At 59.8% G+C, this 19,634-nt stretch overlaps 2 protein-coding genes across 2 annotated transcripts; one reads left to right on the forward strand and one right to left on the reverse strand.

Annotated features, from left to right (window-relative positions):
• Window positions 1–4,945: 4,945 nt before the first annotated feature.
• Window positions 4,946–11,417, reverse strand: LOC144267738 (proton channel OTOP2-like). Its single transcript, XM_077821977.1, has 6 exons — window positions 11,042–11,417; window positions 10,426–10,562; window positions 9,926–9,984; window positions 9,683–9,810; window positions 8,326–9,296; window positions 4,946–5,119 (listed from the first exon to the last, which is right to left on the reverse strand). The coding sequence occupies exons 1-6, from the start codon at window positions 11,415–11,417 to the stop codon at window positions 4,946–4,948; spliced, it is 1,845 nt and encodes a 614-aa protein (XP_077678103.1).
• A 4,046-nt stretch (window positions 11,418–15,463) lies between these two features.
• LOC144268231 (sideroflexin-3-like) lies at window positions 15,464–18,973 on the forward strand. The gene is made up of 3 exons (XM_077822882.1): window positions 15,464–15,592; window positions 17,983–18,149; window positions 18,913–18,973. Exons 1-3 carry the CDS (start codon window positions 15,542–15,544, stop codon window positions 18,971–18,973), a joined length of 279 nt encoding a protein of 92 aa, XP_077679008.1. The 5' UTR covers window positions 15,464–15,541.
• The last annotated feature ends 661 nt before the right edge of the window (window positions 18,974–19,634 follow it).

Here is a 19,634-nt window from a genome sequence, read left to right on the forward strand (position 1 = left end):
GTTCGCCCCTGCGCCGGGGGGAGATCGGGGTCCGGCTGTCTCCTAGTTTACAAGCAACCCGGCACACTTTCCGTGCCCGGGGCTCCTGGCCCCGCTCCCCGGAGGTAGGGGAGCGAGGCGGGGCCAGCTGGAAGCCGGCTCAGGGCAGGGGGGCTGGCCCCGGCCCCGCTGCGCGCCGAGCGGCCTGGCCTGATGAATGAGTGATACGGTCCCTTCCCGGGGGGCACCGGGCGTGGGGGAAGGGACGGAGCCGGGGAAACACGCGTGGGCCGGGGCAGGACGCTCCCCCCGCACCCTCCAGGTGCGCAACTTTCCTCCACCCGGCGCCCCGCTGTGCCCGCCGTGGATCGGGGGTGGGTGGGGGGGCCTCTGCACCTTGGACAGACCCAGCCCCCGCGATCCCGGGGGGGGGGAGGGCTTGGACCCCACGCTCCCCGCGCGCCCACCCACCCAGGTGTCTGCAGGTGAGCCCCGGCTGGGTCCCTCCCCGCTCCCCTTGCGCCAGAGAGGGCAGCAGCTGCTGGGGCCCAGGTAAAGGGCTGAAGGGGCTGATGGGGGGTCTGACCGGGGGGGGGGGGGGAAGGGGCTGCCCGCCCCAGCCTGCCCCGCCCCCCCTCACCTGTCTCCGTGTTGCTCTGCAGGCTGCCAGCCACCTCACCGGGCAGAGCCACCCGGCTGAGGCTCCACCGCCCCCTCCCACTCAGCCCCACCGATAGGCCGGCCCAGCCGGGGCCCAGGGCCCCCCAGCCTGGCAGTCAGTCCATGCCAGCTCCTGCCTGGTGTCTCTGCACGGCGGCCGGCCGGCCAGGTGAGCTGGGTCCCTGCTGCTCCGGGCCCGGTGCCCCTCCCTGGTGCCGGGCAGCGCAGCAAGGGCGGCTCTGCCCAGGGGCCCGCTGACGCCCACCTGGCAGGGACACTCACACTCCACCGCTCACCTGGGGCTGGGGTGCCCCCGTGGCACAGAGCTGCCCCGATCCCCGCCCAGCCACCCGTCGGGAAGCCCCGTCCCGCTCCTCCCTCCGCTGTCCCCAGGATGGTAGAATTTGGCTGTATTTTGTGGCAGGGCGCCTGGCACACCTTGGCGAGCTCGGCCATATAAATCAGATCCGGCCGTTCTTAATAATAAGGCCGGGCGCTCCTACAAGATCGCAACCCGCTTTCCAGAGGGCGCATGGGGTTGTGAGCCCCGTTGGATAAGTAGGGAAACTGAGGCAGCATGGCACGGCCCTGAAACACGTGTGGCACTTTAAGCCCATCCTGCTGACTTTGCTTGTGTGTTCAAAGGGGCACATGTGCCCAAGTGCCTTGCTGAACTGGGCAGGTGACTCGCCCAAAATCACCGAGCACCTCAGTGGCAGAGTTGGGGACAAAACCCACGGGTCCTGGTTCCCAGTTCCCCCTCTTCCAACCACTGGACACCACTCCCCTTCCAGAGCTGGGGAAGAGAACACAGGAGTCCTGACTCCTAGCTTGCCCTGGCTCTAATTCACCAGCCCCCACTCCAGAGCCCAGGAGTCCTGGCTCCCACTCCTATTGTTCCTAATTATTATGATTGGGCTAAATCCTGAGGTCCTAGTGGAAGGAGCTCAGAATTGGACCAAGGACTCTGTCCCAGCCAGTCCCCTGCCTGCCTGCCCGAGGCCATGGTCCAGTGCAGTCAAGAGGAGACTGTTTGAACTCAGTGGTTTGGTTCTACCCCCTCTCTCAAAGAAACAGCGTAAGGGAGAAAGCTGGTGCTGGGTCCCTCCCATGCAGAGAACTGAGCGTATTCCACCCCTGCCCCAAGGTGCCAAGGCCACCCCCCAGTGTCCTGAGCCCCCTCACCTCCCAGCCCAAGGCCTCGACACTCCTCTTGCCCGGGGAAGCGGTGTCCGCCCATCGGTTGCTGCGGTTCCCTTGCTACTGGGATGGCTGTGACTGTCACCAGGAGGTGAATTTGATACCAGGCCGGTTTCAGGTGATACGCACCTGCCAGGTATTGGATACCCTGGGGAGAGGAGCTGCCGGGTGGCGGATGAAGGGTGAAAGGTCTGCCTGGAGCAAAGCCATCTGCAACCTCCCCCCCAACCCCTATGGAGAGGCGCCTGGCTCGTCACGTAGCCCCACTGATTCAGGAGTAGCAGAGCACTCCCTATCCAGGCTGGCAGAATTGGCTCCTTTTGCACCAAACTCTGCCAAGGAGCAAAGGAATCAGATGGAAACTTAATTCACATACAAGCAAAGTGAATGCCCTTCAGGATGCGGGGCTGAGCCGGAGTCATGGCTGTCTGTTGTTATAGCCTCAAGGACTTTGTCACAGGGCTTGCCGTACTCAGGTCAGTGAGTTTGGGACTCTGTCTCTGACTGGTGCTTTTCAGAAAAGCATAAAAGTAATGCACCTGTCTAAATAATATCATCCCATGGGGCAATTTCTTCCTGACCACAGCTGGTGTGTACCATGAAGCATGAAGACTGAGAACCCACTTTACTAATCTAAGTGTTTCTCGTAAGTTTTTTCCTCCCCCTTATTTATAATGATCCACTGAAAACTTGAACCTAAAATTTTATTTTCTATCAAAAATGTGTCCTATCTATATGGCCCCAGTCACCATAGTGACTGAGCACCTCATAGTCATGAATGGATTTTACCTTCACAACTCCCCTGGGAGGTAGGGAAGTAGCATTACCCCCTTTATACAGAGGGGGAAACTGAGGCACCAAGAAGTTATGAGGCCCACCTGAAGTAATACGTCAGGTCAGAAGCAGGAATTATATCCAGATCTCCAGGCCTGTGCTTTAATCATAAGACTATCTTTCCTTCCATCAAATACACATCAATAATATCAAATCATCATTTCTCTAGAACAGTGGCTCTCACTTTTTCCAGTCTACTGTACCCCTTCCAGGAGTCTGATTTGTCTTACCTACCCCCAAGTTTCACCTCACTTAAAAACGACTTGCTTTCAAAATCAGACATAAAAATACAAAAGTGTCCCAGCACACGATTCCTGACCAATGGCGGACTTTCTCATTGTTACCATATAATTATAAAATAAATGAATTGGAATATAAATATCGTATGTACATTTCAGTGTAGAGTATATAGAGCAGTATAAACAAGTCATTGTCTGGATGAAATTTTAGTTTGTACTGACTTTGCTGGTGTTTTTTCTGCAGCCTGTTGTAAAACTAGGTAAACGCCATGATGAGTTGATCTCTGCGTACCCCTGGCTCAGAGCCACTGCTCTAACACATATGTGAGTGACAACCCTAAAATCCTTCACGATCACGGACTTCTTACAGTACAATAGAGACGGGGCAGCAATTTCCTTCCAAGAGCCCAGGAATCCCTGGGCTAGTTCCCTGACACAGTACCGTGAGAAAGGCTTGAATGGAACCAGTTTGATGTTAAGGCCATGTTGCTGTCTCTGAACCGAGCAGCCTTGCATCTCGTAATTCCGCTTTCGATGCCAATGGAACGAAACGGGGCAAGGCAGGACGCAGGGGCCAACCTTTGCCATATTTGTCCCTTTGCTGCTTCCACCGGTTTGCCAAGTTCCCAGAATTACAAGGACGAGTTTTCCTCACAATGTCGGGGCGTTGCCCTTTCCCCCCTTCTTAACTAGAAAATGGTCAGCAACCCTACAATAACAAAGCCGTCTTGCCAGCCTGGCCCTCACCAGCAGCACGGTGCCAGGGACAACGTTCCTCAGGGCTATTATAAAACAGCAATGCAAACAAAACCGGTGTTTCCAAAAGTATGAAAATGAGGCCTGGACAAAGGGCCTGTTCCTGAGCCATCAGCTCTCAAGACAGCCTGAACGTGCTTCTACTTGTTGTGTTTCTGTAACAGTCACAAGCGGGTGGTTCTTTTAAAATAGACTTTAATATCATAGTCAGTGGAGTTTGCTATTAGAAAAGACAGATTTCCCCCCAGGGCTCTGGTGCCTTGGTCTAACAGTTGAACTATAACAAAGTCAGTCAAATAAAATCATAACATTTCCCTTAAGACCCCTCCCAGGGGATACTTTTCTGTATTTTCCTCTGAATGATGCTCGCTACGAATATTGATTAAAAAGGAAGTAGGGGCACCAGTCTAAATTATTAACCTCCGGGGAGTTAGATCAGGGATTAATCTGGCCTGTTCTTCATCTCCTAAAGCCTGTTGCTTGGAGCTGCCAGTAGAGAAGTGGCTGCTGTGTTCCACCCCAGAGGCAGCTGCATTTCCCCTGTGAGATTAATCAGGCCAGCTCCTTCAGGTTTCCGTCTAGTGCAACTCCTAACGTGCAGGATGAAAAGAGCTGGAGAGACATAAAGTTGCTATTCTGCACCCCTTAAAAGAATCCAAAAGATTGTGTGGAACCAGGGTACAAACACAGCCTAGCACCGGGGTCTCTCATGCCATCGAAGAGCTGAGTCTTAGCTGCAGTCAATATAAAGGGGTGATTTATTGAGGCTGATGCTACTCCCCTCTCCACCACAAGTCACATGATGTGACTCGGTTTCCCTGTCTGTTTAAGGAGGGTGATAATGTAAGGCCACCCTGCACGGGAGGTGTGAGGCTAAATTCCTGGCAGATTTTAGGGTGTGTTGAAATCTGCAGGTGGAAAGTTCTCTAGATGAGCAGTGTAATAAATCACTGTGGATATTGTGAAGCGAGTGTGTGGGAGGGATTGGTGCACACTAGTGTGCATATGGGAGAGCGTCTGGGGTGTGCGTACCTGGGAGTGTGATCGGTGCACACGCAGGACTATGCAGGCGGGTCAGAGTACGGGCGCACGTATCAGACGGTGTGTTTGTGTGGACGAGTCAGAGGGGGTGTGTTGTGTGTGTGTGTGAAGCAGAGGGTGTCGGTGTAGTTGCCACACCAACTCTCTGTGCAGCAGTCATCCCTGCCTGTCCCTCTCCCCGCTGCCTGCCCCGGGCAGCCTCTGCCCAACAGAGCGGGGTCCGCCCCCGGCGGTGGTCAGCAGGTTTTGCAGTACACCTCGAAGAGGCTGGCCACCGAATGCATGCGGTAGAAGATGCCCAGTGGCAGGGAGATCTTGACGATGATGACCCAGAGGGTGAAGCCATAGAAGGCCTGCTCGATCTGGCTCACCAGGTGCGGCCGCGTCCCGTAGGCATAGAGGATCCACACCTAGCAAAGCAAAGGGGTCAGGCGTCAGCCGCAAAGGGGCATGGGCCGTGCTGGACCCTCTGTCCATCACTGCCACCTACCGGATGGACTCAGATGTGCAGGGACTGACGCCTAGTGAACCCATTCGCTCCCGGTCTGCCCCTCTCCCCATTGAACCTGTCACCAAGGCAGGGCCAGGCCTCGTGCATTCCTCCTGGGTGTGTCCATCCATTGGGAATGGGGCTGAGAACCACCGACTCATTGCACATCAGCAGCCACCGAGCACCAGCCCAGCAGTAACGGGCACTGCGTTCCGCCCAGCAATGAAAGGCCCTCGGCTGGGGCATTGACTCTCCCACCCTGAGCACTGCATGAATGTCACCCCCTGCCGGCAGGACCAGCGCAGAGTGGATGGTGCTTAGTGCATATCCTCACACCATGCACTGACAGCAATGTGGGGACAGGGCTTGACTGGGGCCTGCCAGAATCCATGGGGTGTGTGTGTGGGGGGGGGGTCCCAGCTTCGTAGTGAGGGTGCTGGTGAGGGGGGCCCCTGCCGGGGGAGCCTGCCAGGAACAATCCTGCATGGGGTCAGAGGACGGACTAGACCAGCATTGACAGAGCTATGCCATAGGCCGCATTATGTGACAGGGGGCCCCCGGGCTCTGCCCAGTGATTATAATGACAGATTTGTGTTGGAGCAGTGCCCATGGGTCTGGCTGGGCACACAGGAAGGCCCCGTGGCTTCCCATACGGGGATCTCTCCGCAGCACCGTTTGCTGACAACCCGTCTCATTCGCCCTTCTATTCAGCTGAACACAGAGCAGGGGAAGGGGTGACTGATCACAGCCTCTAAGCACCAACATGGGGAATACAGATTTGGTACCAGGCTCTTCACCCTAGCAGACAAAGGTCTCACACCATCCCCTAAACCCTCCCCCACACAGAGGCTTGTTCGCTGGACACACTGTGTGGGGAAGGTCCTGTGAATATCTGTTCTCTGCACAGGCCTAGGGGCCCTTACAAGGCACGGGCAGTGCAGGGAGAGGAAAGCTGATCTTCCAGCCCCACCGGCAACCCAAACACAACGACCTCGCCTGAGAGAAACTGACTAGGAGACCTGCAGCACCTCAAACCGCCGAAATGGTGGGAAGCAGTTTTGGAGGTTAAAGTCCATTCACTTTCAATGTCCCAGGGCCAGATCCTCAGCCGGTGCAAATCAGCTCAGCGCCATAGGCGTCCATGGGTTCACACCAGCTGAGGATCTGGCCCCCAGATCCCTTTCCGCAGCACTCTTTCCTAGGCAGTCATTTCCCATTTTGTATGTGTGCAACTGATTGTTCCTTCCTAAGTGGAGTACTTTGCATTTGTCCTGATTGAATTTCATCCTATTTACTTCAGACCATTTCTCCAGTTTGTCCAGATCATTTTGAATTTTAATCCTCTTCTCCAAAGCACTTGCAACCGCTCTCAGCTTGGTATTGGCTGCAAACTTTATAAGTGCACTCTCTATGCCAGTATCTAAATCATTGATGAAGATATTGAACAGAACCAGACCCAGAACTGATCCCTGCGGGACCCCACTCGTTATGCCCTTCCAGTATGACTGTGAATCACTGATAACTACTCTCTGGGAACGGTTTTCCAACCAGTTCTGCAGCCACCTTATAGCAGCTCCGTCTAGGTTGCATTTCCCTACTTTGTTTATGAGGTCACGGGAGACAGTATCAGAAACTTTACTAAAGTCAAGATAAACCACGTCTACCGCTTCCCCTGTCGGAGTTAAAGGGGCCTCTGATGGGTGAGGAGAGTGTCTGTGTTAAAGCTGTCTCTAGATGGGAAGTCAAACCTTTCCGGAGGCTCCTTTGTGTCAAAGGAGGGCTGGTGGCCTGGGAGCCATGTGGGCCCAGGAGAACAGCTTGCACAGCCAGGCAAACAGGTCAATTATTAAGATCTCCCCCCGCCATCAATTCTTTTGGATTTTTTTGATGAAAACCTGAACCTGAAACTTTTTGCTCAAACTCCAGAAAATTTTGACCAAAATGAAAAGTTCACTGCTGGACGAAAAACTCTTTTTTTGTCCCTTACCCCGCATCCTCCAAAGTTAGACAAACAAATCCCAGCTGCCTCTAGTGAAAATCCCCGGGGCTGACTTTAGGGACGGAGTGCAAAGCTGTGGACCCCAGGAGAGACAGGTGGGGGTCTGCGGGCAGGGGGAGCACTACGCAGGCCATTTGGCTCAGATCTATTTGTGGGTCTGGGCCCCCGTGACAAGAGCGGGGCAACATTTTTAAACTGAAACTTTTTCAGCAAAAAACCCGCAGATTTGGGTCGATCGAAAGCTTTTGCAAACAAGGCAAAGTGTTTCAGTTGGGAAAAAACCTTGAAAAGAATCCAAATGTTCCACTCTGACATTTTCGAAAAGAAACACCTCAACGTTTCGATGCCAAAGGCCTTTTTGTGGTGCCGTTCCCTGCGATTTGGTGAAACCAACTGGAAAACCCCTTTGAAAACGCTCAAAATGGAAACGAGGGTTTTTGGTTTCGGGTCAAACAAGAAACGGGTTTCGACTTTTCGATTCACTGGAAAGTCTGAAAAAGATCAGTTTTGGTCAACCTAAAATGATTTTTCCCCCCTTGATTTTTCAGGATCGTCAGAGAACCAAAAAACCATATTTGCCCACCTCTATCTGTGATCTCCCTGTCCAGCAAAGCCGGCTCCGGGTACATTCTGCACAGAAACAACTCACCCAGACAATAACTAGACTAGGTGTCACTGATTTCTGACCTGTATGACCCTGACACCCCCCACCCTGTGGCCAAGGGCAGCATTCCTCTCTTTGGGGACCGCCACGGAACAAACTGGTGGTTCTCAGTGTAGTTTCTAGTGGACGAATATTCACACCACCGACAACCCTTCTGTCTCCTACTGTCCCCTTGCTGGCAGCCTCAAAAGGGCTGAATGGGGTTGTGAGACTGAGTCCCCATCTCGTCCCTGGCCAGGGTCCCCCCAGCAGGGCTGTACGGACAAAGCTTGCTCTGGAGCTGACTGCACAGCACCTACTCAGAGGATAGATAGAGGACCTGAGCTCAGATCCTCAGCTGGTGATGGCTCGGTGGAGGGACGGTAATTGACACCAGACGGGGGTCCGGCTGTCAGCCTCCAGAGCTCCCCGTGGGAAGCTAGAGCCCCAGGGCTGGACAATCAGGCGCCATGAGCCAGCTCACCGAGATGTTGTAGAAGATGAGGAGGATGGAAATGTTCTGCAGGATCTTCCTCCGGATGCTGACGCGTTTCGGCTCCCCTCTGGGCCAAGACCGCTGGCCCCCGGAGGGGATTTTGGCAAGGGAGTCATTACTGCTGCTGCAGGCCAGCCAGCACCCCGGCACCTGCTCCTCCAGCTGGGCCACCATCCTGGCTGGTGTGTGGCGGCTGGCCGGGCAGATGGTGCAGTTACTCTCATGGCGGGCAGCCACGTCCTGCTGGACCGGCTCTTCGGCGTGGCCTCCGGAGATGGAGAAGACCCATTCGTTGCCTGGGGGGCTGTCGGGGGCATCAGACCGGTGGGCGGGCCTGGAGTAAAGGGCTTCGGTGATGAAGAGGTTCTGGCCCAGCACTTGGATGGTCTTGCAGAGGGAGAAGCAGAGGTCTAGGAAGTGGAGGCTCCCGTTGATGTGCAGGAAGAAGATGGCCACCAGGGAGAAGACGGAGACCATCAGGGGCCCGCAGGAGCTGCCCAGCAAGAGGGTGACATCCAGGCTCCGCACCACACTCTTGGAGCAGTCGGTGGAGGCCGGGTCTCGCTGGAGCCGGTAGGCAGCGATGCCGACCAGTGAGGCCAGGAACATGGCAGAGAGCAGCACTGAGTTGAAGATGTAGTAGGTCCGCAGGGCCTCAGGGACCGTCTCAGGGGCCTTGGCCAGCACTCCGAAGGAGATCATCACCCCGAAGGTGGCCGAGATGGCCAGCGCCCCCAGCACCAGCCCCACGAAGGCCCCGCTGAGGTGGAAGCGGCCCCGGGGGCATGGCTGGGGCTGCCGGCGACAGGCCGCCTGCCCCGTGTTCTTCCACACCACGTAGAGCATGGTGGAAGAGAAGAGGCTGAACTCGATGTTGAAGGGGTGCAGGTAGGCGGCGCCCTCGGAAAAGATGTGGCACAGGCTGGTGGCACACGAGCAGCTGTTGGTGGGCGAATTCCCTGCAGCGGGTGAAGTGGGGGGGTCACTCAGCATGGGAGGGAGACGGACTGGATGGGGGAAGGGCTGTGCATAGGGATTGGAGGGCAAGGCTGTCCGTGGGGGGCTCTTCCTAGGGGTGGGGGACGTGGCAGTACACGGGGGTGGAGGATAAGGCTGTCCGTGGGGGCTGCTGAAGGGTCTGGCTCCTTAGCGGCCCCCCAGCCCCATCTCATCACTGGTCCGGGTGGGTGTATAAACCCCATCCCAGGGCCCCTTGGCTCGGCTGGCCCCAGTGAATCTCCGTCTGCCCGGGACCGTGTGGCACACGCTGTGGTGGTCTATGTGGGGGAAAGGGGCGTTGACCCCCCCCGCCACGGGTCCAGCCCCCCGCCCTGGGGGCCCTCACCATGCCCGGGCCAGGGGCTCTCCGTCTCGTGGGCGTCGTAGATCTCCTGCAGCTGCTTCATGGACTCGTCCAGCACCACGCTCATCCACATGAGCACATTGGTGGCCAGCGTGTGCATCAGGCCAAACCTGGGACAGGGGAGAGGGCAGGGGGAGCTCACAGCCCGGCCTGGCCCCAAGGGGCTGCCCCCGAAACAACCAGCCCTCGCCCCCATCCCGGCGCACAAGCCGGGAGCCCGGATACCTGTTGAGATGCTGCTGCTCCTGGATGCAGACCTTGGCGTGGAAGGACAGCAGGGACACCTGTGCCGAGGGCGGGGAGCGAAGGCAGAAGACAGGGTCAAAGAGCAACGGGAAAGGACTAGCTGCTGCCCAGGAGTGGCTGAAAGCCCCTTCCACAAGGCATGCTGCACCTTTAACTGCAGTGGCCATCTTGGGAGGCAGTGCTCCCTCCAGACCTGATGTTGGTTCTTTCTTGCTTCGTGCTTTCCCTCCTTCTCCACCCAGCCTGTCCCACACGGCCCTGGGGACACCAAGGCTGGACGAGTACACAATACAGAGGAGCCCTCGTGTACGAACAGCCTACACTAGGGTAACAGCCTACTACAGCTACCCACTAGTGGAGTCACTCCTTGAGCTCATGTGGCCCGCGCTGTGGGGCTAGTGTCACCCGGGTGGGTCGCTCCTGGCAGTCTCACTCCTCCCTCCTGGCTGCTAGTGCTCTGAGCACACGAGGCCCCTCACCTGGATGATGGTGAACACGGCTTGCACGACAGGGAAGGCGGTGATGAGGACGGAGGTGCAGTCCTGCAGCTCGTAGTAATACCCCAAGGACAGGCAGTCCAGCACCAGCGTGGCCAGGGCAAAGAGCGAGAGCCCGCCTGCCGGGGCAAGAGAACACCATCACCGCAGCCCGGCCAGCCACAGGGCAGCCATCCCGTGAGCCTCGTGGCAAGGGCCAGGCTGGGTGCTGTGGGGCCAGTGGACGGGAGAGGCTGGGGCCTCCGTAGCCGGGGGACTGCAGTGGTTTTGCTTTCTGTCTGCAGCACTTATGGCTAGCTGCCACGCAGACGCGACATCTGACAGCAGAGACGCCCCCACTGCGCTCTCTCCTGGAGCCTCGCGCCCGCTCTCTCTCATTGTGTTCTTGTTCCTGGTTTGAGCCCTGGGGCTGGGCTAGCAGGGGGGTGGGTCGGGATTGAGGGGCACCAGCGGAGCTGCTGTGGGGCAATGGGCTGATCCCCGTGATTGTTTTCGCCCCAGCAGCACACGCCCCCCAACCCGGAGGCAAGCCACCGAACCCCGGTGCTGGGCGGAGGCTGCCGCGGGGCCAGCGGGGTTCCCGGGGAGCAGACGGTACCTTTCAGCCAGCTGGCCCCGGCATGGTGGTCCTGGTGCAGCTTCCGGTGCTTGTTCTGGGAGGAGTGCCAGCCGAACCACAGCATCCATGCACAGGACGTGAGCATGAGCGTGGCCAGGAAGCCGTGGACGTTGCGGCTCTGGGGGCTGCGCTGGTGAATCTCGGCCAGCAGGACGGCGCTGCCCAGGAAGGTCAGCAGCACGAGGTAGAGCAGGGACAGCAGTGAGCCCGCCCGGGCATTGGCCAAGTCCTGCCAGCCTGCGCCCTCTGGGTCAGCGGGGGAGTCTGGGGCTCCCTGGCCCTGCCCCTCGGGGGGGTGAGGGGAGCCCAAAGGGGGGCACCGCTGCAGCACGTTGCTCATCGCCCCAGGGATCATGGCTGTGAGGGGAGGGGACAGGGAACCGTCAGGGAGGGGGCGGGATGGGGCCCAGGGCAGAGGTGGGACAGGGGAAGGGGGAGATACCCCACGGGTTACCCCCAGAAGGGAGACTTAAAGGGGGGTTACACTGCTCCCCTCACAAGCATTCACCTCCCCTTGCACCCCCACGTGTCCCCACACACCCATCAGCCCATCTCACTCTTACTCACCCCCTCCAGCTTTCATCCTCATCCTCACAGTGCCAGCCCTTTCCCTGGGCATAAACGTCGGTGCACGGTGCTGGGTGAGGCAGGATCCGGCCCCCAGGAGCCAGCAGAAGGAGGGGATTGAAGTCACTCCTGGCTCGCGGGGGGTCTCTGGGCGGCTGGGAATGGCCATTCCACAAGTGGCTTTTGCTGGGCCGAGCCGAGCTGGGAGCAGCCCAGGGCCGAGGCTGCTCAGGTGCCCCCATGGAGAAGCCTCTGCCCTGGGCATGGAGAAGGAGGCCTCCAGCCCACCGCCCTTCCCCACCCAGCCACGGGGGGCATGTGAGCACTGCCCCGCCTGCTCTTTCCACGCACGCCCCCAGCCCAGAGACGGACACACGGACACTCCCAGGTGTGACTCAGAGCAACAGCAAGATGGGGGGGCTGCTGGAGGCAGACGCCGAGCTCTGGACTCTCCACACAGCCAGTGGGACCGTCTCCTAGACTCCCTTGGGCTGTGCCTGGGTCCAGGGGATCATGCCCGGCATCCACGGGGCTGTGCCCGGGTCAGGAGCCATGCCCAGGTCCAGGGGGTCATACCCGGCATTCACAGGCCTGTGTCCAGGTCCAGGGGGCAGTGCCCGGGGCCAGGGGCCATGCCCAGGTCCAGGGGGTCATGCCCAGCATTCACAGGGCTTTGTCCAGGTCCAGGGGCCGTGCCCAGGTCCAGGGGCCATGTCCATCCTAGTCTTTCTGCCTGGACAGGTGTGGGCGTGTGGGATGCTGGTTTGGTGAAGGTTGGGAATCAACAGGCTAGGACCTTTAACTGGGGCTGGGCCAAACTCCGAGAGTGACGGCTGCAGGGCCCCATCCTGCTCCCGGGGGGAGGGGCTGGTCGCTCCGGATAGGCTTCCCCTCCCAGCTTCACTAGGCTCTCTGGTGCCACGACAGACAGACAGACAGACGCCTCCAACCTCTCCATCCACACAAACCTGCCTGGAATGGACCATGCTGGCGTCCCACCTGAGACGTCCAGCCCTGGGGAGAGATGGCCATAGACACCCTTGGGACGGGTCCTTGCATCTGCCCCACACTTACACGCTGCTGCCGGTCACGCTGGAGACTCAGGAGCGTGTCTCATGCTACCCTCTGTCCTCGCTGGCTGTGTGGGGCACTCTGCCCAGGGGACGCCTTAATATTCCAGGGGGTGGGTCGTTCCTCTGCCAGCCTGGCACCTCCCACTAGAGTGATCGGAGCAGGGGGGGAGTTGCCACAGGCAGCCCCCTCCCCGCTGCACACAGAGAGGGGAGCTGCCCCTCCCTGGCCGCTCGCCCTTTCATGGCAGATTGGAGTTTAATAACTGGAGTGTTTCTGGAACGATTGCAGCACCAGCTCCCTGCTGCCAAAGGCCATCGAGGAGAGCCGGTGCCGAAAATCCAAGGGCAGGGGGAAGGAGAAATCAGAAATCGCTTGATTTGGGGGTGGGGAGAAGCAGGGAAATGTTATTTAAATCTCTCTAGGTACAGAAAAAAAAAAGATCAGATTGTTTCTCTGATCACTAGGGAATTGCCCCCAGCCCAGCGCCTGTCACCCCAGCGGGGCAAATCCAGGGGTGACTGCAAGGAGAGAAGGTGGACTCTGCTGTTCTGAAACCACAGGGTCACATCCTTTCAGCTAAAGGGGAATCCTCAGTACCCCTGAGCAGTACAGGGCGTAGGCCACACAGCGCCAGTTTGGATTTCATCCAGCAGAGGGTGGTGGTGCCTGCATGCACCCAGGTAAACGCAGCCACATGTTGCAGGGTCTTTTTTGTGTTCACGGCTTTCCTCCTGGTAGTGGGCGAAGGGCTGGGATGCCAAGGGCAGGACGGGCACGGAGGGGCCTGTCTGGGGTCAGACAACCTCTGAGATCGGCAATCGCAGCCTGCCCAGCCGTGGCGCGGTGCCAGGCACCTGCCAACACGGCTGCTGCTGCAGGGTGCCCCGAGGCGGCTGGTACTAGCCCCAAGGATGGCCAGTGGGGCACAGATTTGGCACCCCCCATTCAGCCTGTCAGTGGAGCTCCTAGGCAGCGCCAGCTGCACCTGGCAGCCCCCTGGGGCGGCCCCGGCCCGGGGAATGGCGGCCGCGCTGCCAGCCCTCTCCTGGGGGGGCCGGGGCAAATGCCCCCTTGGTGCCAAACTGCCCCAGCGCGGGGGAAGGGAGCCCGGGCGAGGACACCAGATCCGCTGCACGGATCACGGCGGGCCCGATCCTGGCCCCGCTGCGGGCCGTGCTGCCCCCCCCGGGACATGCGGCCCCCACCCGGCTGGGCACGGCCCGGGCGCCCGGAGCGCCGCCGAGCTCCGCCCCGCCAGTGCCCGGCCCCTTCCAGCGGCGCTCCCCGCCCTCCGGCCTGCGCGGTGCCTGGCCGCGGCGCCGCTGCGCACTGGGCGGGAGCCGGCGCTGTCAGCGAGCTGCGGGGCGAGCCGGTGAGTCGGGGCCGTCCCGGGAGCCAGCCCCGCGCCCCGGGGAGGGCGGGCGGGCGTGCGGCTGCCTGGGCGCGGGGAGCAGGCGCCCTCCAGCCGTGCGGGCGCCCGGGATCCATTGGTGCCCAGCGAGCGCCCACGCGTGCCCGGAGCGCCCCCCCTCCGCTCCCCAGCCCACCCCACCCACGGGCGCTGCTGGCGGGAGGGGGTGTCGCTTCTCCCTTCCCTGCCCCCCGCCGTGGCCGCAGCCGGCCAGCCCAGCCTTCTTCCGTCTGCCTGGCTTTGTGCCCCCCACTCCCTCCCCGAGGTTTAGCGCCAGGCTCTGGGGCTGGGTTTGCACCGTGGGCAGCGCAGGGCTGGGCTCCGGGACTTAGGCAGGGCCCCAGGGGCACCGGCCGCTGAAGTGGGGGGTGGGGGCTGGTTTGGGCCCCTCCCCAGTCAAACCTGCCGGGCTTTGCGGGGAGGCCGCAGAATGCCAGTGGGTTCAGTGCAGAGCCCCGCTGGGCCGGGGGTTCGCTCCCCTGTCAGCCAGCCCGGGTTAGCTGGAGCGGGCCAGTTAAGGAGCCCTAACCTAACCTAACCAGCCCGGGTTAGGGAGCCGTGACCCAGTGGGATTTCACCGCAAGCGCCTGGCACAACGCAGGCCAGGGGCGAGCAGCAGAGCGGGGCTGGTGGCAAGGGCATTGGCCGAGGGGCTAGCGTTAAGCGCTGGCTGCCAGGGCTAGGCCAGAATCACCCGCCCAGCATCCTCCTAGGTTTGGGAAACCTGCCTGGAGGAACTGTGGTCCTTGGTGCTGAGGGCTTGGTGCATCTTAGCATGCCAACCTCTTCCCCCGCTTTCCCTCCCCCTGCTGCCTCTCCCAGAGGCCCCCCCAGCAGCTCCCAGGCAGATGATGCTAAGAGCAGCGGTCAGTCCCCTGGAGGTGGGCAGAGAGGAGACGCTGGGAGTCCAGCCTCAGCCCTGGCCTGCCCCTCGTCCTTGTCTCACTCCACTCCCTGGGCACAGGAGCCTTCTCCTCTGCATCTCCTGCCATCTGCCGCAGCCTCTGTTGGTCTCTCCACCCCCTCCCCTGCGGAAACAGTCTCCTCTGGGGAGTGGTGGAGCCCCCTTGGGTCATTTCAAACTCAGCTGGGACAAGGCCCTAGGGGTATGTAGTGTAGGGAACAAGCCTGTTGGGGGGCTGTAGAAATAGGGGCTACTTGCAGAGTAGGGCATGGAGTTCAAACCCTCCTCCTGTCTGGCGGTCAGGCTGTTGGCTCAGGCCTGTTTCTACTCTCAGGAAGCCAGGTTTTGCCAGGGGGTGGGCAGGCTGCCCTGGTGCCCTCCTGCGCCCACAGGAGGTACGGGCAATGGACCAGCGTCTGACTTGGCTCACACAGAGGGCAAAGTGACTTTACCAGACCTACTCCGGCGTTAGCTGATATCAGTGAGATCAGGATCTAGTCCGAAGTCCAGGGCATCCTGGCGAATGGGGGGAGTGCCCTTTGGGATGGAGTTAGCAGACGCAGCACCTCCCTTGGTAGGTTTGCTCGCCCCTTGAAATGGGCTCTGGGTCCCGATTTCATACCTTGCAGTCCCTTGCTCCCCGGCGCTCGGTGTTTGGGGCAGCCTCATGCCCTTTGGCCACCGGCTCGGGGTGAAACAGTCACTTCTCTGCACGGCACTCGCCTGCTTTGGGGGAAACACGAGAATTAAAAACAACAGAACAAAACAAGCCGGGGAGAAGGGCTTTAGCAGCTCAGCTGCGGGCAGGCCCTGGCATCCAATTCGCTTCAGGACAACCGGCCATCCCCTCCTCCTGCGCAGGGATTATTCCTGCTGGACAGCATTATAAATATTGGAAATAAATCCTGGGCGAGCTGCCAGGGAGGGCTGACATTTCAGAGATGCAGGGAGCTGGAGGCCTGTAGTTTTTCTGGTTGCTAGGGGGAAATGCACAGACTTTCGCTGGGAGTCAAATGGCAAAAGAGGAACGGAAAGAGCGGGCGGGCGCCAGGGCATGACTCTTGCTCACACCAGGGATACGCCCTGGCACACCACTGACTGAAGAGGAGTCACTCTGGATTGACACTGGGGTGTCTGAGGTCAGAGATGGGCCCAGTTCTTTGGAGACGTACCTCTGCTGGGCTCTGCCTTTTCTCGCTTGTTGGAGATGGGGCCTCAGCCAATGCCTGCGAGTAACTTTGGAGGAAGTTGGGGTTGGAACGTGGCAGCTGGGGTCAGCACTCACCAGTAGGGGGAAGGATTCCTGTTTCTCTGCTCTGGCCCCACGGCTAGTCCACACCCTGAGCTCATGCTCACCTGCTTATGTCAGTCACCCCAACCGGGGGCTTGGCTGGGAGAAGACCCCTCCCCCCACACCCCCCGACTGGATATGCTCAGAGAAGCAAGCCGAACCTTTAAGGGTCTCTCTGCACCAGGGACCCCTCCCTCCCAGCCCCCGCACCGCCCTCCTTGCCAGCACATCCTGGTGTCACCCCACGCCCCTAGGTGGGTCAGCAGCTGCCGGGGTTGAACCTGCGCCCTCTGGCTCTTAAGGCCAAGCACGCTCTGGTATCCAAGGCTGTAGCAACCTCTGTGTGCCCCCTTGCGGTGCAGTTGGGTGATTCATCCTCAGTTTCCCCCCTCGTATGGCCCCCTCATGGCGTAGGCTCACCCTGTAGTGCTGGCTTCCTAGGCAGCTTCTCACCAGCCAGCAGCTGAAGACTCCTGCTCTTGGTGGTTCCTTAGCGTCTCTATCAGCTGCCTGGCACCCCAACACGCCAGCTGCTCTTCTTCCGCCAGCCCAGTCCCCAGAGCTGAGCTCCTGACAGCAACTCTCCTGTGACTCATCCCTAGCGACCCTGCAGTCCTTCTTCATAGGGCCACCCAGCCTGGTTCTCCCCAGCTGGGTCTAATCCTTAATTACCTGCATCCCCCCCAGGTGCCACAGAACCAGTTAATTGGGCTCACCTGCTCCCCATAGCTGCCAGTGTGGGGGTCAGACTCCCTCTTGCAGGAGCCCAGCCCGCACTAGAGGGGGACCGAGTGCTGCCCAGTGTGGGTCCTACTGGCTGCTCCCTCCTGAAGGGGGAGTGGGGGGAATCAAGCATCCTGGTCTCCCTTCCCCCAGGCTCCGGACCCTGTCCGAAGAGTCTGCTCCCCTTATTAGCCCTTTGCTCGTCTGCTGCACCTTCAGCTTGTTGAATCCAGGCAGTGTTGAATTTCGTCCCTGTAAGGTAGGGGAGTGTTACCCCCGTTTCCTAGGGGGAGGAACCAAGGCACAGGGAGGTGAATGGATTTGCCCATGGGCACATGACGACTCGGGGGCAGTGCTGGGAATAGAACCCAGGCATCCTGCGTCCCCAGCTCTGGGCGTCAGCGCCAAGGGCAGGGCAAGGGGACGGTCCGTTTGCACGTGGTTTGAGCTTTCCCTTTCACTGGGTGGATCTAGTTGCCTCCTGGAGGTTTTCGCTGTGTGAGCCTGCCGAGCAGGGGCGGGGAGGCAGAGCTCTTTGATTGCAGAGCCCCAGGGCCTCTCGGCTGAGGGAGGGATCCCATGACATCCTCAGCGAGGTCAGGCCCAGTAGGAAGGAGACAGTGCCCTGTGCTGGGACAATGCAGCCGAGCTATTGAACAATCTCTTCTGGGCCCCCCTGCTCAGGACACAAGGGAACGAATTGCCCCTGGAGTGGAGGAAGGACCCCGTGGGGCCAGAGCAGAGGAACAGGAATCCTGCCCCCTACTGGTGAGTGCTGACCCCCAGCTGCCACGTTCCAACCCCTCCCCTAATAGAGCTGGGAACCCACCGCCCCTCCAGCCGCGTGTGTGTTGGGGGGGTGTCTGATTGAGGGAGGGCCGCCCCCGTGCTGGGTGCGCTGCATCCTTGCTCCCAAGCCCATAACCTCCCCGCTCGCCGTCTCCCCCCAGAGGATGTCGGAGGAACTGCCCTTGCATATCAACATCCGGGAGCCGCGATGGGACCAGAGCACTTTCCAGGGGCGAGCCAAGCACTTCTTCATGGTGACCGACCCCCGCAACCTCCTGCTGTCTGGGAAGATGCTGGAAGACGCCCGGAGGGTGGTTGAGAATTACAGGTTGGCTGTAAAGTCTGGTCTGAGTTTCCCCTCCAGTGGTTGGGGAGCGGTGGGGCTGGCGGGGGGGGCATTATCTGAGGGAGGCTCTGCAATCCGGCCACTATGCCACAGTGACCTCTAGTGGTGGGGTTGGGGGTGACGCCTTGAATGCAGGGGGGCCGGGAGCTGGTCCATGCCAGTGGCTCAAGCAAGCTGTCCTGGCGCCCGCCTGGGAAGGGGGCAACGAGGCGGGGGACCCCTCTGCAGGGTTGGGCAGTAGCTGGCAGGAGAGGAGGGGGGTCTTCTGCTGCCAGGACCCTGTATGTGGGCGGGGCTTGGAGCCAGAGGGCAGTGGCATGAAGGGGCAGGGGTGGCTTTGGGGGGGTTTAAGGACAGAGGGACGTTTGCCATGGCAGAGGGCTGGGAGGAAGCCCAGCGGTAGCTGTGACGGCCAGGGGAGCTGGTACCCTGGGGAGGGAAGGTGCTGGAGGAAGCCACAGGGCACCAGCCTTCTCCCCAAGGGAAGACGGAACCTGTGGTGGGGGGGGAGCCAGGCACCCAGAGCAGAGACGCCCATCAAGGAGGCCACGGTAGGGCTTTCGCTCCATGGAGATGTCCGGCCCGGCCAGGGCTGCTAGCTGAAGCCGCCAGCTCTCTCCTGGCTGCTGAGGCTCCCGGTAAGGCACACAAGGGAGCAATGAGTTGGGGGCGATCTGCCCTGGGAGTGGGGGGGCCCCGGTGCGAATGGGGTTAGTCACGGCTCCCTCTCCCTGGCACCACCCAGGTCGGGGACGGTGTCACCGGGCCTGACGGAGGACCAGCTCTGGCGGGCGAAATACTCCTAACGTGCAGGATGAAAAGAGCTGGAGAGACATAAAGTTGCTATTCTGCACCCCTTAAAAGAATCCAAAAGATTGTGTGGAACCAGGGTACAAACACAGCCTAGCACCGGGGTCTCTCATGCCATCGAAGAGCTGAGTCTTAGCTGCAGTCAATATAAAGGGGTGATTTATTGAGGCTGATGCTACTCCCCTCTCCACCACAAGTCACATGATGTGACTCGGTTTCCCTGTCTGTTTAAGGAGGGTGATAATGTAAGGCCACCCTGCACGGGAGGTGTGAGGCTAAATTCCTGGCAGATTTTAGGGTGTGTTGAAATCTGCAGGTGGAAAGTTCTCTAGATGAGCAGTGTAATAAATCACTGTGGATATTGTGAAGCGAGTGTGTGGGAGGGATTGGTGCACACTAGTGTGCATATGGGAGAGCGTCTGGGGTGTGCGTACCTGGGAGTGTGATCGGTGCACACGCAGGACTATGCAGGCGGGTCAGAGTACGGGCGCACGTATCAGACGGTGTGTTTGTGTGGACGAGTCAGAGGGGGTGTGTTGTGTGTGTGTGTGAAGCAGAGGGTGTCGGTGTAGTTGCCACACCAACTCTCTGTGCAGCAGTCATCCCTGCCTGTCCCTCTCCCCGCTGCCTGCCCCGGGCAGCCTCTGCCCAACAGAG

This window comes from Eretmochelys imbricata, chromosome 7 (genome assembly GCF_965152235.1).
Source record: "Eretmochelys imbricata isolate rEreImb1 chromosome 7, rEreImb1.hap1, whole genome shotgun sequence".
Lineage (NCBI taxonomy): Eukaryota > Metazoa > Chordata > Testudines > Cheloniidae > Eretmochelys > Eretmochelys imbricata.